The sequence below is a fragment of the Larimichthys crocea genome, chromosome XIX (genome assembly GCF_000972845.2).
Source record: "Larimichthys crocea isolate SSNF chromosome XIX, L_crocea_2.0, whole genome shotgun sequence".
Taxonomy (NCBI): Eukaryota; Metazoa; Chordata; class Actinopteri; family Sciaenidae; genus Larimichthys; species Larimichthys crocea.
In genome coordinates, this window is record NC_040029.1 from 6,452,570 (window position 1) to 6,466,579 (window position 14,010).

Sequence of the window (14,010 nt, forward strand, 5' to 3'; positions counted from 1 at the left end):
TTGGTCAACTATACAATCAATTAAAACTTCATCAAAATTGTGACTAAGATAAAAAAAATAAATCTGCTTTATAAGTCATCATTTGGAGACACTAAGTTAAAACTAAGAGATAATAAATCCAAATGATGACTTTGTAGATAATTCTGTTGACTTATTATCTCACTTTTTTTTTTACTTCTATGCCTCTGTAACTGTTTCTACACTAAAAAAAAGAAGCCTCACTCCTGTCGCACTTTGATCAGACAGACAGATACACGAAGAGAGACAAATGATCGATGTTTCCAGTATCTTTGGTTGGCTCGTTTCTTCTCACAGAGTTTCAGTGTTTGAAGCAAACAATGAGACAGTCTGTAGTCGTCCGCGATTTATCATCAAACAAAGACACAATTTATCATGTAATAAGCGGCTCTGTTCTCCAACTGGAAATACAAAGAGTGGAGGGAGGTCAGAGGTCACAGAGGGCGCTGGACGAAGTCATCTGGGGAATTCAGCACATTGTGGACATTATTGATATAATATGCACAAGATACACCTGATGTTATATCACACATTACAGCGAAAAAATGTTCAGAGCACCAGACTATTACAAGTATTATGTCCATTTTATTTTGAAATTCAGTTCCTGAATTTAGATTAATTTTAATCAAAGTTGTTGACATGCTATTTTTCTTTTTTTTATTTAATTATTTCTCTCTTTTTCCTGTGCTAGTCCTTCTTTCCAAACATTTTAAAAGAATTATTATTTCCCTTGTAATTTTATTCCCCCCATGTCCTAACAAATAGCCAGTAATAGTGTTTTGTAAGGATAGAGTAGAAAGCTTCAGAGGATCCTGGATATTCTTGGAATACTAACTTATAATCTCGACTGAACTTTATGTATATTTTTCCCCAGAAAAAGTTTGTTTACAGCATTTTGGAGTAAAAACCTGGCACTGCGACATATCAACTCCGGCCTATTTGGCTGGAGCAGATGTGGCGTTTGTGAGCTCTCTTTAGGCTGCGGAGGGCACACGTCTGGCCAACTTCAACAGTGAAAAGAACGTCTTCATTAACATGCACGGCCATCCGCTTCCTCTGAAACGAGCCTTTGTTGACCAGCAGATGCCTGAACACAACGAAGAGAAGCAGATCCGGATCAAAGGGAGAACACAGATAGATGGTATACGATTCACGATGAGCGGACACAGATACAGAAGGAGGAGTTTTGTTTGTTAGATTTGTCTTAATTAGTTCGGTTTGGGAAGGATTCTTCTCTCTACTGTAATTTATCCAACATGTCAAGTTGCATAATAAACAGTTCTCTCTCAGTTCTATCCATGTTGGTTGACAGACAGTTCATTTTCAATGGAGGTTAGTATGTATTGATGTGTGATTAGTGAGCTGTGGGGCCCATGAAAGTCAGAACATAAAGAGACTGTAACCTCCTTCATAAATAATATATGTTATCCTGTCTATATACTGTATGTCTATCCTGTTTTCCACCATTTGAGGTTTGACTTCAGCTCATTAGTTGTGTTTTTGTCCAGATTTTAGTCGAATCTCAAGTAATTCTATAAAAGAAAATGTGAGTGAATGCTTGTTTATGAATATTTGGAGTCGGTTCACAAGATAAGCAGTAGATGGGGTCAATTCACAAACCAGAAAATCAGAAGAAGAGGGCACAGCATTTGCCATTTCCATCAAACCTTCCTAATGGAATACTTCAAAATACTTTAATGGAAACACGGCTACTGTGTCCTCATCTTACAGTGGTATAACAGTACCTGACTGGTGCATTAGCAGCACTTTATAAATAAACCAACTTTTTCTTTTGCTCACATTTGGCTGGAAACCTGGCTGAGAGATGAGAGATGCAAATGTACCCATCATCAATCGACAAAGATTTAACCTATGGGGGCAACGCCCAGTGTGTCTGGGCTTCTGGTGTAGTCAGCAAAGACTTCCTCTGCAGGCGGCTTAGTAACTTCATACACTAGGTAAAGATAATAAAATGAAAAATCATTGTCAGGTGACAGCTAATCTGAGATTTGTCCAATTTCTTCTCACTCTGATCAAAGTCTGCTAAAACGTGGTAGAAACCAGAACTCTTCTGGTGGCAAAGTGCTGGTTAGATACTGGTCAAATATTGTACTACAAAAGTGCACGACTAATTAAGCTCATCCAACCTAGTATACCAAACAAAGGGACAGACAAAAACCAGACTCTTACAGATTGGTTTAACTGGTTTGTCCATGTCAGAAGAAGGGGATTCACAGGTTGAGTTAGGGTTTGTGTTCTGTTCTGGTTCTGCTCTTACCTGTACCTGTATACAGATAGTTTTATTTGTCCAAGTTTGGTTTAATGTAAATTCAGAGGAACTCTTTTCTCTTGAAAGTGACTTGCAAAATATTCAGCAGTCACACTTTGGAAGTCACTTTTTAGGTAAATAAGATGTTAGATTAAAACTAACTTCATTGGTTATTTCTTTGGTGAGTTTCAATAATGTCTCTGAGGATTAATGAGGAATGTGTTCCTCTTATTCCTACATGGTTATAAATAATTATTGCATTATTGCATTATTATAAAGAGTCAGACATGCACATCTATGCTGTTTAGCACAGTGTTGCAGTGGAGTGAGGGGAGGTGGACGGACTTGATTGGTCAGCAGTTTGACTGACAGGCTGGATGACCTCAGCACTGCACCCTCCACGCCACCACCCACCACACTGCTGCAGTATAAAGTCTGCTGTCCATCCTCAGCCTCCACTTTGTGGACTCGCAACAAGACAACTACTGCCCGAACTCACACTGAGGTAAGGTCGCCGGTCATTACTCATCATTACAAACTGAACACAATAGAAACACTTGAAATTCCAGTAAAAATCAATCACAGTTTGTCCTTTGTACTTTTAACCATTTTATTACTGCATTGAAGTATTTTTAATCATCTATCTTCAAAAATATATATTACGTATAAGTATTCGGTTATACAATTATTGGTTTGCACTGTCATGCTGTTAAGATGTAGATCTGATGAGTCATACAGACAGAAAACTAACTTATCACAGCTTGTTCAATTAGTTTTATATTTTCTTATAGCAAACAATCTTAAATTTAACTATTAATCAACTGTAATTCCAAGTATAAAACCAACTAATCTTTTGAATGGGGTACTATGTCTGGATCAAAAGGTAATTTCAATGTTGTATGTCCGACTTTATTTTGATGCAATTAGACAATGGAGAGCTGATTAAATGTGATTTAACTCTTCCTGAATCTTAAATATAATCATCAGATCAACATATTTTACCACAACATAGTTTAACAATGATCGTCTCGTGTCTGATTTTCCTTCTTTTTTAATGAAAAGGTGACAAGTCACAAATGACAATGACCGACCTGGAGACCTCGATGGCGACCATCATTGCGGTGTTTCAGAAGTACGCAGAAAGAGAAGGAGACAAACACAAATTGAAAAAGAGCGAGCTGAAGGATCTGCTTCACGATGAGCTGCCGGATCTAATGGGGGTAAGGCGCAAACACGAAAATATCTGAAACTCTGGAGAGAGGCTGAAGGAAGTATTGGAACCTTTTACGTTAGTTAAAACATGGTGGAATGAACCAAAGTACATTAAATGTGGAGTAGAGTTTAGTTAAACTGTTTGTGTACTGGGGATACAAGATCAGTTGATACAGGGTTGTATTGTACTTTTACTGCACTACATTTATTTGTTCTTGGTCTTTGAAGATCAACTACCCAACAGAATATAAAGTAGTTACAGTTAGATCCATGTAAATCAGATAAAGCAAACTTCAGACCTCTGCAAATGACAAAAAAGATCATTCTGATTCAGTGGTTTGATTTAAATTCAAGCCTATCTTCCTCCAAACATATAAAAAAAGGTTTTGTATGACCTGATGTGAACTGTCCGTCCTCCCCCTGCAGCATGTGAAAGACCAGGCCACATTTGACAGCCTGATGGAGAGCCTGGACACCGACGGCGACGCCGAGTGTGACTTCCAGGAGTTCATGACATTCATCTCCGTGGTTACCGTCTGTTGCCACGAGTTCTTCGAGCATGAAGACGAGTAAGGAAGAGGCAAGCACGAAGACGAAGGGGGAGCTACAGTAAATTATAAAGAAGAAGAAGAAACCTAGCAACGCACAAACCTGTTGGCGCCTTCAGAGCAGAGCAGGGTGGGAAAACACAACTCTAGCCAACAGCCAAAACATTATAAGTGAGGTTTGGCTGGTGGCTGGCAAACAGTCCAGTGTAGTAGCTAAAATAAAATGTTTTAGAGATTCTGTTCTTTTCTAGTTGAATCTAAATATCTAAATGGGTTGTAACGTCCTCAAATGGCTTTGGGATTTTGGTGTGGCGACACAAAATAATCACTTGGAGGTACTTTTGTTAGATTGTGGCCGGTATATTTCACATGGGCTAATAAGTTAGTCAACCAACTACTTAGAGACACCTGTGTTTGATCAATTTAGTTGACTATCAAATATTGGAAGTGCCTTGCAAGTTTTAAAAACATTTGATTGGCCAGTAAAAGTTTCAAGATGACTTTGAGATTTTGGTGATTTGGTTACAAAACTAGCCACTGATTTCTAAAAGTCGACCAGTAAACTAAAGTAGTTGAAACTGTAGCATTTCAAATGCAAAAAAAGTGTTTGCTAGAGGTACCAACTTTGGCTACCAAGTTCAGAAAATAGGCAATCAATAATTCAAGGTTCTTCTCTTGAATGTCTAAAGGGCTAGTAAAGTTGTAAAAATGACTGGCAAGTTTGTCTATGCCACACATAATAATCACTTGGAGGTACTTGTTTAAATGATTGTGGCTGGTATATTTCATAGATGTGGCTAACAAATTAGTCAAGCAGCTGCCAATCATTCATTTGAGATTTTTACAAATCAAGAAAGTGGCTAACATCTTCATCAACTCCAGTAGTCACTTTTCGGGTCAACCATCTACTTAGAGGTACCTGTGTCTGAAAGATGTCGACTATCAAATATTTAAAGTGACTTATACGTTGGTCATCATTCTCTAAAGGTTTCAAAATGGCTTGTGAATTTTAGCTTTAGTTGTCCAACTTTTAATTTTTAAAAAAAGCCTAGTTGACTATCAGATACTGAAAATGATTTGTAAGTTGGTCATCGTTGAAAAGACATTTGATTTGCTAGTAAAAGTTTCAAAATGGCTCGTGAGTTTTAAATAATCTAAAAGCCACTTTGGAAACCACAATTTAGGAGAACTCTAATTGATTTGTGCCTTGGTATCTTCATCTTCAAGTTAAACATGTTGAACTGGCTAGTAAAAATTGAAAATGGCTTTTACTCTAGCTCTGGTAAAAAACAACAACTATAATTTGGAATTATATGTAAAATAAAAAGTAATTTAGCTCTTGTTTTGTTTGTTTTTTAGTTTAGAAGGTCTTTTTACTTCATATTTAGGTAGTTAAACAAGTAATCTACAATTATTATTGTCTAGCTGGCTGCTGAAATAATCATGAAATGTTAGGATTTAGTAGCCACTTTTGCCTGTAGCTGCGTTCTCTTAAACCAACAATCGGATTCAACCTGCTAGAATAAAAATTAACAACGTGTAACTCTTCTCTTCATGCAAAGAAAACATATGATACGTTTAAATCAGTTGGAAGAGTTTGTTCGATGATGTGTATTTTGCACCGGTTTTGTTTGGGTGTTGGTGATATGAAACGAATTAAATTATCAATGTGTGACTCTGAGTTTGTTTTTGTCTGGCAGAGCCAACACTGTGTTATTAAAGGTCCAGTGTGTCAGATATAGGCACATTTATTGGCAGAAATGAAATATAAAATTCATGTATGTTTTCATCACTGTATAATCACCAAAAATAAGAATCATTGTGTTGTTTTGACCTTAGAATGAGCCATTTTTTCTACAGAGGAATGTTGCACCATCACATTTAGCCCAGAATAGATAAAGTTAACATTGGCTCCAGATTGGAAGTTTTGTGGCCACTGCATTTGCTTGAAAGGGGAGGGTGAGATGGGTTATTTGCAATATTAAACTTCAAAGATAGATGGCACTAAATCTTACACACAGGTCCTTTAAAATTTGCCAAGAGACTAGATGATGGACTGGTTTGTGTTTGTTTTTGTGCAAGCATTGTGCGCCATCTCTAAAATGAACTCAGGAACTAATATTTGAATAGTGGTTCCTCCACCATGAAGCATCTGCTGTTTATTGTCTTACTCAGTGTGTTGCATAAGGGTTGTTGTGGAAGTGTTGAGAGACTTGAGAAATACTAGGCCAGACTTTGGATCAATGTTTTCACTCCTAATAACACAAAAACTCATGCATAAAACCACAAAATAAACAATTAATAGTGTATACAATGTCAGAAATCGAGATTTGTGCCATGTCCTAAATTTACTAACTTTGTTTAATCCTTAAAAACATACACACAGCATGCTCCTTTACTGTCTTTCGGGACAGGAAATCACTTTAAATGTTTCTTCTTTTCACTCCAAATGTCACAGCTGTATGCTTTCTCTCTTCCTCTTTAATTTGTTGGTGTAGGTAACAATCATTTGTCATACAGGTTTGAGGCATTTTCCCACTTTATTAAATCCAGTTGTGCACTGTTGTTCAGTTAATGTAACTTTTATATTTAAAGATCAAATATTAAAAGTCAGTGTGAACCATCATTTTCTAATGTTTTACAACATGCAAGTCTGAGGCAACTGAATGTAATCCCTCTCCCCGCTGACCTCATTAACCTGAACCTAATTAACTCGCTGATGAGAATCACCTGTTTGAATATTGCGCCTGAAGGGAGCCTAAAGGAAGTTTGCTGTATATTGTGTTCTGCAGATTATGTTAAACAAGACAACATGCCATAATAATCAAGTATATTTCCAGGGGTCTGATAACAGTTCCCTCATCATCAAGCACTTTTTTTCAAGGACTTTCTGAGTTTCAGTTTGACGCTGAGTCCTCCACAGTGTTCAACCTTCGAAGGAGGCGGCCTCAGAGTTGGGACACAGCCAGAAAGAAAAACAGCCACATATTAAAACAATTTGTTTATTTACAATTTCTTTAACACTCTTTCCCGTTTGTTCTGAAGCATTTTGAGAAATGTAGGGAACTCCTGCAACATGCTGAACAAGTGAAGATCTACATTAATAAAAAAGGCTGGATTTGAAGCGATTACACAAAGTGTGTGTGCAAAGAGAACACACAAAAACCACACACCCACACAATCCTGAATGTGTGTGTGTTAACAGATGATGTAAGAGGCGTTGTCAGCTGCACAGTTTCAGGCCTCTGCAGGCTGTTTAGCATCAGAGAGGTGGAGTCAGCCTCGCTATTGGCCGGAGGGGGAACAGATCCCGACCCTGGGGACTGACACCACACCCATCTGTATGTGTGTGTGTGTGTGTGTGTGCGCGTGCATGTATGTGTTGTCCAGCATATGCTCTGTTGTGTTTCTTCTTCTTGTTCTTAGTGAAGAGCTGCTTGCAGATTCTCAGAACTGGTGAGTTTTTGGAGTTTGAAGTTTTGTTTCACATTTGAAATGTTTTGTGATATTTTACAAGCCGATGCAGCTGTTGCAACTTTGTTTTTACTCTGTCATATGTAGTAATAAGTCAATAATCTCTCTAATGGTGCTTGTAAAGTCATATGTCCTAACTAAATATAACTTTGCTGCATATATGTACAGAAGTTATGTGTCAAATCAACATCTGCTACAGTCAGAAACCAGAGAGGAATGTGTCAGAAAAGTTAAAAGCTGATCATCTGTAGTAGAGCCTGGAGACATGGTGGTATTAAAATTTGGATTCAAGTGAAATCTGCAGCTCAGAAAGTTTTGCGACACTTAGATGGATTACCTACGTTCAAAGGATGTTCTGTTTTTTTGCTCATTTCTGTGAAAAACAGCTGCTACGCATTACTGTTAATGATTAAGCTGCATTTTTGTTATGACAAAATGATTTATGCGTGTACCTCGAAGAAAAATCTGACTTTTGAGGAGGAAAATTGAAACAATAAAAGGAAAAAATGTAAAGAAACCTATGTATATTTGATAAATAATCCATAAATTACTAAATTTATTCATTTTTCTTTGGCACAGGTTGATGTCATCATGACTTCTTCTCCTGGCCCTATTATGACGACATTAACTGAAACCCCTCATCCTTTTACTGAGGACGTGAGCACGATAGTGCCAGGTATGTACATGTGCACAAATGTGATCATGTAAGTCCTGTATGTCGAGCATTAAGAGACATCAGTGAATCTATAAAATGAGACTTTCTGAGAAAAGTTAGTCCACATTATTCAGAGGATTTAAACTAAGATTTGTTGGTGCCTAAAACACTGAACTACACCAAACCCTACTTCATGAAACACTAACTAACTAAAATTATAGTTAAAACCACAGTTTATACATAAAACTAAAAATAACTCTTAATTTAACACTCCCAGGTTAAAAAACAGTGCTGATAGGTTAAAAAAGGTGCTGATATTCCTGTCTTATGTTCATCAGCTGAAACTGAATTTTGATAATCACTTCCAGTGGTGGAAAATAACTTACATACATTTACTTAAGTATTGTACTTTTAAAGTACTTGTATGTTACTTGAATGCACTACAGTTTGTTTGGTTTTTATGGTTTTTACTTTTACTTTTAAGCTCAAAGAGGTCAAAGCAAAGAAAACTGATTATGTGGAACTTTTGTGAACCACTAGACCAAATTAACTTTATAAAAGTAACTAGTTAAAACTAGCAGTGGTGGTTTAATGAAGTTTTTTTTAACTTAATTAAAAGTATAAAAGTTAAAAGTCTGTAATGCAAGATTTCACTAAAGTACAGAAGTATTAACACTTGTAGTTTTAATGTACTTTCAGAGAGTTTTAACTGATGTGTATGGACAGTTTAAATCTTTAAGACATGATCATTTTCTGGAGTTACTTTGGTCTGTAAAGTGGAGTAAAATACAATAGTACAATATTTCTCTTTGAGATGTAGTGTAGAAGGATAAAGTTGCATGCATTTGAAACACAGTAAAAGTACCTAAAATTGCCTTTAAGTAGGTCTACAGTAGCTTCTACCTTAACTGAAGCATTTTATACATTGCAATACGTGTACTTGAGTAAAGGAGCTGAACACTGGTGTTAAACAGGGTGTGTCTTATCAGCCTGATGGCAGAGAGGAGCATGCCAAGGAGCAAGTGTGACGCCCCCAGGGTCTGTTGCCGTGGAGATAAGAGCAGACTGATACCCACTGGCCTTGGTTTCCACGGCAGGGCCAAAGAGGGCCAGAGAGGGGCTAACTAGCTGGGGATCTATGTGCGTAAAAAAGTAATAATTTTAGATGCAATGTGCAAGTTTCATCCTATTAGAGGCAGTTAACACGTTGAAGAAACACTGGGAACAATAGAGAGGAGAATGGGCTTGGTTATGCTTATATGGAGCAGCAACAGAGGTTGCTTTGAGTTTGAGGATGGCAGAAAAAGTCTTTGTCAGTGGTGTGTTGTTCAGTTCAGTCAGAAGTATTCGAAGCACTCCACAATCTCAACGGTTTCATTATTGATGTGTGAGGGATTGTGGGCGGTGTGAGTGCTGGAAGTGTTCAGCTGCAGGTAACTGTCCATGCAACATTGTGTGGAATGGCAAATGGATTGTACTTATGTAGCCTCTTTCTAGCCTTCTGTCCAGTCAAGGAGCTTTTACGCCACACATGTACACCCATGTAAGGTGCCAAGTGTTCATCAGAAAGGAGCTAATCATTCACGTACCATCAGCAGCAATTTGCTGTTCAGTCTCTTGCCCAAGGACACTTTGACATGCATAGCAACGATCTTCTGAAATGTGAACGACCCACTCGACCTCCTGAGTATCCACAGCCTGTGGGAGTCTTGATAGCCTAAAAACAGAGTAATTGTATGGCAGTGTCATCAGAGCATTTAATGTATGTAATGATGAGTGAGGGGCTAACACACTAGTTGGTGTAGAGTAAATAGGAAGAGATCCAGGACACAACCTTGCGGGACTCCGATATTGGTGCTGCAGGTAAAATATGCTTGTGGTGTCTTGGTGAAGACTGGGTACCCCCAGTGAAATGGTAGAAGAGAAGTCAGTCCCCCTTTTGGCCTTACAGGTCAGCTGATGGGAGTCCAATTGTTGTCAATAAATTGGAAGGATAATGTTAAGCACCTGTTTTTCCAAGAACTTTGTTACTATTGAGGCGTTGGCGGTGATTTGGCGAGGTTAAGATGATAGAAGCCTATAATGTAAAAACATCCACCTATTTTACCTCATTGTTTTGAAATTATTAGCCTATTAATGTCACCATATTGCAAGTCCTTAATCCAAATACTACTGTTAAAAAACAGTGCTATCTGTAAGTGTTTCCCCATTATTACCCTCGGCCCAGAAGCAGAGCATAGCAGCGTTTGCTCTTATCTTTGCATTTCAAGATAACAAAACTATGCTCTTATTAAATTTTTTTAGGGTCAGCTAAAATTTCTTTTTATCTCTGTGCCCGTTCCATCACACTGAACAGGTTTAGCGGCAGTTTTATTTGCCACTCGAAGCCTGTTTTTTTTGTCAGGTATAGTTTGACAGTGTGTCAGATTATGATGTGTAAATACAGAACTCATGTGAACAGAGTCAAGCTCTGTTTGGCCCTGAAGTGTAAAACCAGCCTCTGCCACCTCGTTTCTGCACACACTGAGACTTTAAAATAGACCAGGGGTGTTTGAATGCCATGCACGGTTGGATTGCGAGCCAAGAATAAAAAAAATGAAAATCAGCTGCCATGCGTTCCCCAACTAACTTTATAATGTGAGCTGCCTGTAGCACTGCATGGGCGTGGTGGCTCAGCAATTCTGGAAATGCTTTCTCCTGCTTTATACTTTAACTCGAGCACATGTTGTACTTTTTTACTATCGTTTACTTTGCAGATTCAGATGAATTATACAAAGTATAACTAGCAAATACATTATGATATCTTGTTATAGGTTAAGATTAAACCTTATAGGTCCCCAGCGGTATATAAAGTGATTCAAATTATCTGCACTCTTATAAAGTGATGAACACATTAATACATCAATATTTCTGATCCAGTCCAGACCCCCACTAGGGGTCGCCGAAGCTTCACAGTGAGTATACAGTATACATGAAATTGTGATTTATATTTTTAAAGATGTAAACTTTAAATAAATGCAACAAGATAAGGGGACTTTGAAGACCTGAACCAAAGCTGTATTCACAGAGGCTTCACTCTTTGATAAACAACCCTGTCATGTATTATAAAAGTTTGAACTTCATACTTCATATTTCACCATCAAAATTATGTTTTTACCTCTTATATATGTGACAATAAATGAATGAATGGTATTTTAATTAAATTTATGTCTTCACAGTCACTGAGCCAGACGACGGAGATTTTGCAGCTTTAATTGGAGGTAAGGACTTTTTTTAAATGATCCTAACAGCTATGAGACAGAGGACGTATTTTAAGTCTTCTGCAGTTCATTTGTCCTCTCTTAAATCACAATCACACCATTCAAACACAGATTATGAGTCTGATTTGATCATGACAGTTGTTTTTTAAGATCTTGATTTTGCTCCAGCAACTTTTATCCCACAAGACATGAACGCAGCATAAGCATCTTCTAAAATATACTTTAAATTTCATTATTATGAATTATTATTCATCAATTTTAAGATTTGCAAAATTCAGTGATTACAGATTTTGCCATCTTGTAGCAGCCTCCTGCCTTGACCTTTATACTCCATCTTCCAGGAGTTGTCGGAGCAGTTCTGCTGCTATTAATCTGCACAATAGCAGTGTTGCTGTGGTGCCTGACCAGACATAAAGGCTCATACATCACCAACGAGATGGACGAAGACGACGATGAGATCGATGACAACGACGACGAATCTGTTGGTTCTGATACGGCGCTCCAAAGCAGGGAACCTCTGAAGGTCAAAGATGAGGAATGAACTTGTAAAGTATGTGCTGTCGAGGACTAAAAGAGCTTTGTAGCTTTGTTCCACTGAGGAGATATTTTTAATCAACTTCCTTTAAGCTGCATGAAGCAACTTTGCACGTTGCTGCCCCCAACTCGCAGCAAGACCTGACATGTGAGTCTGTCAGCAACGACCATTTTATTTTCAGTGACACTGTTGGACGAAACATGACTCTCGTGCAAACAAAACCAATTTCTAATCTCGATATTTACAGCTATGCCAATGTCACCCAGAAAGAACTTGATTCATGACGAGCAGCTGCCAAACTCCTCAGTGAAACTCGACTGTCAACCTGTAACACAACTTAACATAAACAGACAGTGCTTTTGATTTTAAATCAGATGATTTGTTTTCTGGCCTCACTTAGTGCAAAAATATCCAACACTTTTTAAAATCCAGACCTTTTTTCACTATAAACGTTCCATGCTGCCAGAGTTGTACCATCCTGCAGAGATAAAAGTCCTTAAAGTTGGAGCACTGTGTCTGTCAAGAGAGCGAATGACTTTATGACTGATTCTCATAGATGGCCATGAAACTCATGAGATAGAGATAGCGACAGAGAAAAAGTGCAGCTTTAAAATGCTTCAAGGTTTTCAGGAAAATGTCTACAGAATAAAAAAAACATACATTTCAGTGACATTTCCTATTAAGGGGAGACACCACAGGTGAATTGTATTTACTTTCCTGGCTGATTATTTACTTTGTATTACGAGTTTTATGTTTAGGTGCAAATGAGGCTTTATATAATTACAAATGTGCTAATTTGCATACATTTACATACATTATAACTCCATAAATCAGAAAATACTGTCAACAGCCATAGAAAATGTTGTTTTTCCATATTTTATGGGTAAAATGTTGTATAAATCAGGCTTTGAATGATATATGAACAAACCCCTCTGTAAAAACCTTCAGAATATAGACAGGAGTCAAACTGGAATGTTTCATGCGTGTAAAGTCTACTGAAGTGGAGATTTCTGGCTCAAGGTCTGAGGAAAATCAGCCTTTTAAGGAGACATTTTGAGACACTACAGGTGAATAGGGTCAATATTTGAACCAGTCACCTCCCTCCAAAGACTTCTTACGTGTCACGTGTACTGAATCATATATTTAAAACTTCACCTGCCAGCTCCTGTGACTCTTCCAAACACACAAATCTGATTTTTAACTGCAGAACAAACGTCCTGCCAAAGAGGCTGCAAGGCCAAACTAACCAAATTACCAGACACTGGTAAACAGCTTAACTCATGGCTGCTGGTGATTTTCCACCCTGGCTGTTTGTAATATTTGAAGCTCATAACAGCGAGCGACTTGGACTAACATGCCACACTGTTATAAATCAGCTGGAAGAATAATACATGTATAAACACTTCACCAAGGGAGTTTATATTGTAGTTTTCCAACCTGGCTTCAACTGACGGTGATGTTTACTCTACATTCTTTAGCTATCAGAGTATCTGTTTGTAGTTTTTTAAGAAATATAAAGAAAAGATGATAAAATAGAAAATGCTTTTAGAGGTCCAAACCACCAAAGAGAGAAAGAGAGAAGAAGTTGTTGTTTTCTACAGTTAGAAGAACAATTGTACTATCTTGTCATACTGGTTTTAAATCTTTGTTTACTTATTAAAATCTGTTCTTGAGTAGTTTAACTTACTAACAAATTATAATAATAAAGTTAACATTTTTTGACACAGTGTCGTCATTTATTAGTTTGATTTTCGTTCCCCAATTTGATGAAGGTGCTTTAGTTATAATTAATCTGAACTGCCACATCTAGTGGTCAAACAGATGTATTGCACTCATTAGAAACTGATTGTTTATTGGAGTGTCTTATTTGGGGGAAAACATACACTTGTATTGCAAAGAATATACTTTTTGTAGTGTGTACAAGAAGTCAAAGGTGACCTTTTCTCTGAAATACTATAATAGGACACTCATAGAAGTCTGTGATGTTTCTCAAAGTCAACTTTCTTTGTGAAGAGCTCAATCTGGGGCAACTGGCTATC

General features: G+C 37.5%; 2 protein-coding genes across 2 annotated transcripts; both read left to right on the forward strand.

Annotated features, from left to right (window-relative positions):
* Positions 1-2,698: 2,698 nt before the first annotated feature.
* On the forward strand, positions 2,699-5,722 carry s100b (S100 calcium binding protein, beta (neural)). The gene is made up of 3 exons (XM_010741477.3): positions 2,699-2,792; positions 3,350-3,507; positions 3,926-5,722. The coding sequence occupies exons 2-3, from the start codon at positions 3,364-3,366 to the stop codon at positions 4,070-4,072; spliced, it is 291 nt and encodes a 96-aa protein (XP_010739779.1). The 5' UTR covers positions 2,699-2,792; positions 3,350-3,363; the 3' UTR covers positions 4,073-5,722.
* Positions 5,723-7,247: 1,525 nt separating this feature from the next.
* On the forward strand, positions 7,248-13,695 carry gypc (glycophorin C (Gerbich blood group)). The gene is made up of 4 exons (XM_019272753.2): positions 7,248-7,503; positions 8,101-8,197; positions 11,395-11,436; positions 11,778-13,695. The coding sequence occupies exons 2-4, from the start codon at positions 8,113-8,115 to the stop codon at positions 11,975-11,977; spliced, it is 327 nt and encodes a 108-aa protein (XP_019128298.1). The 5' UTR covers positions 7,248-7,503; positions 8,101-8,112; the 3' UTR covers positions 11,978-13,695.
* The last annotated feature ends 315 nt before the right edge of the window (positions 13,696-14,010 follow it).

What these genes read in the sequence shown, in the direction of transcription:
- s100b (XM_010741477.3), top strand. Translation starts at nt 3,364, where the DNA reads ATGACAATGACCGACCTGGAGACCTCGATGGCGACCATCATTGCGGTG. An exon ending in AGCTGCCGGATCTAATGGGG is followed by an intron (nt 3,508 to 3,925) that starts GTAAGGCGCAAA and finishes CTCCCCCTGCAG; the next exon opens with CATGTGAAAGACCAGGCCAC.
- gypc (XM_019272753.2), top strand. Translation starts at nt 8,113, where the DNA reads ATGACTTCTTCTCCTGGCCCTATTATGACGACATTAACTGAAACCCCT. An exon ending in CGTGAGCACGATAGTGCCAG is followed by an intron (nt 8,198 to 11,394) that starts GTATGTACATGT and finishes ATGTCTTCACAG; the next exon opens with TCACTGAGCCAGACGACGGA. An exon ending in TTTTGCAGCTTTAATTGGAG is followed by an intron (nt 11,437 to 11,777) that starts GTAAGGACTTTT and finishes TCCATCTTCCAG; the next exon opens with GAGTTGTCGGAGCAGTTCTG.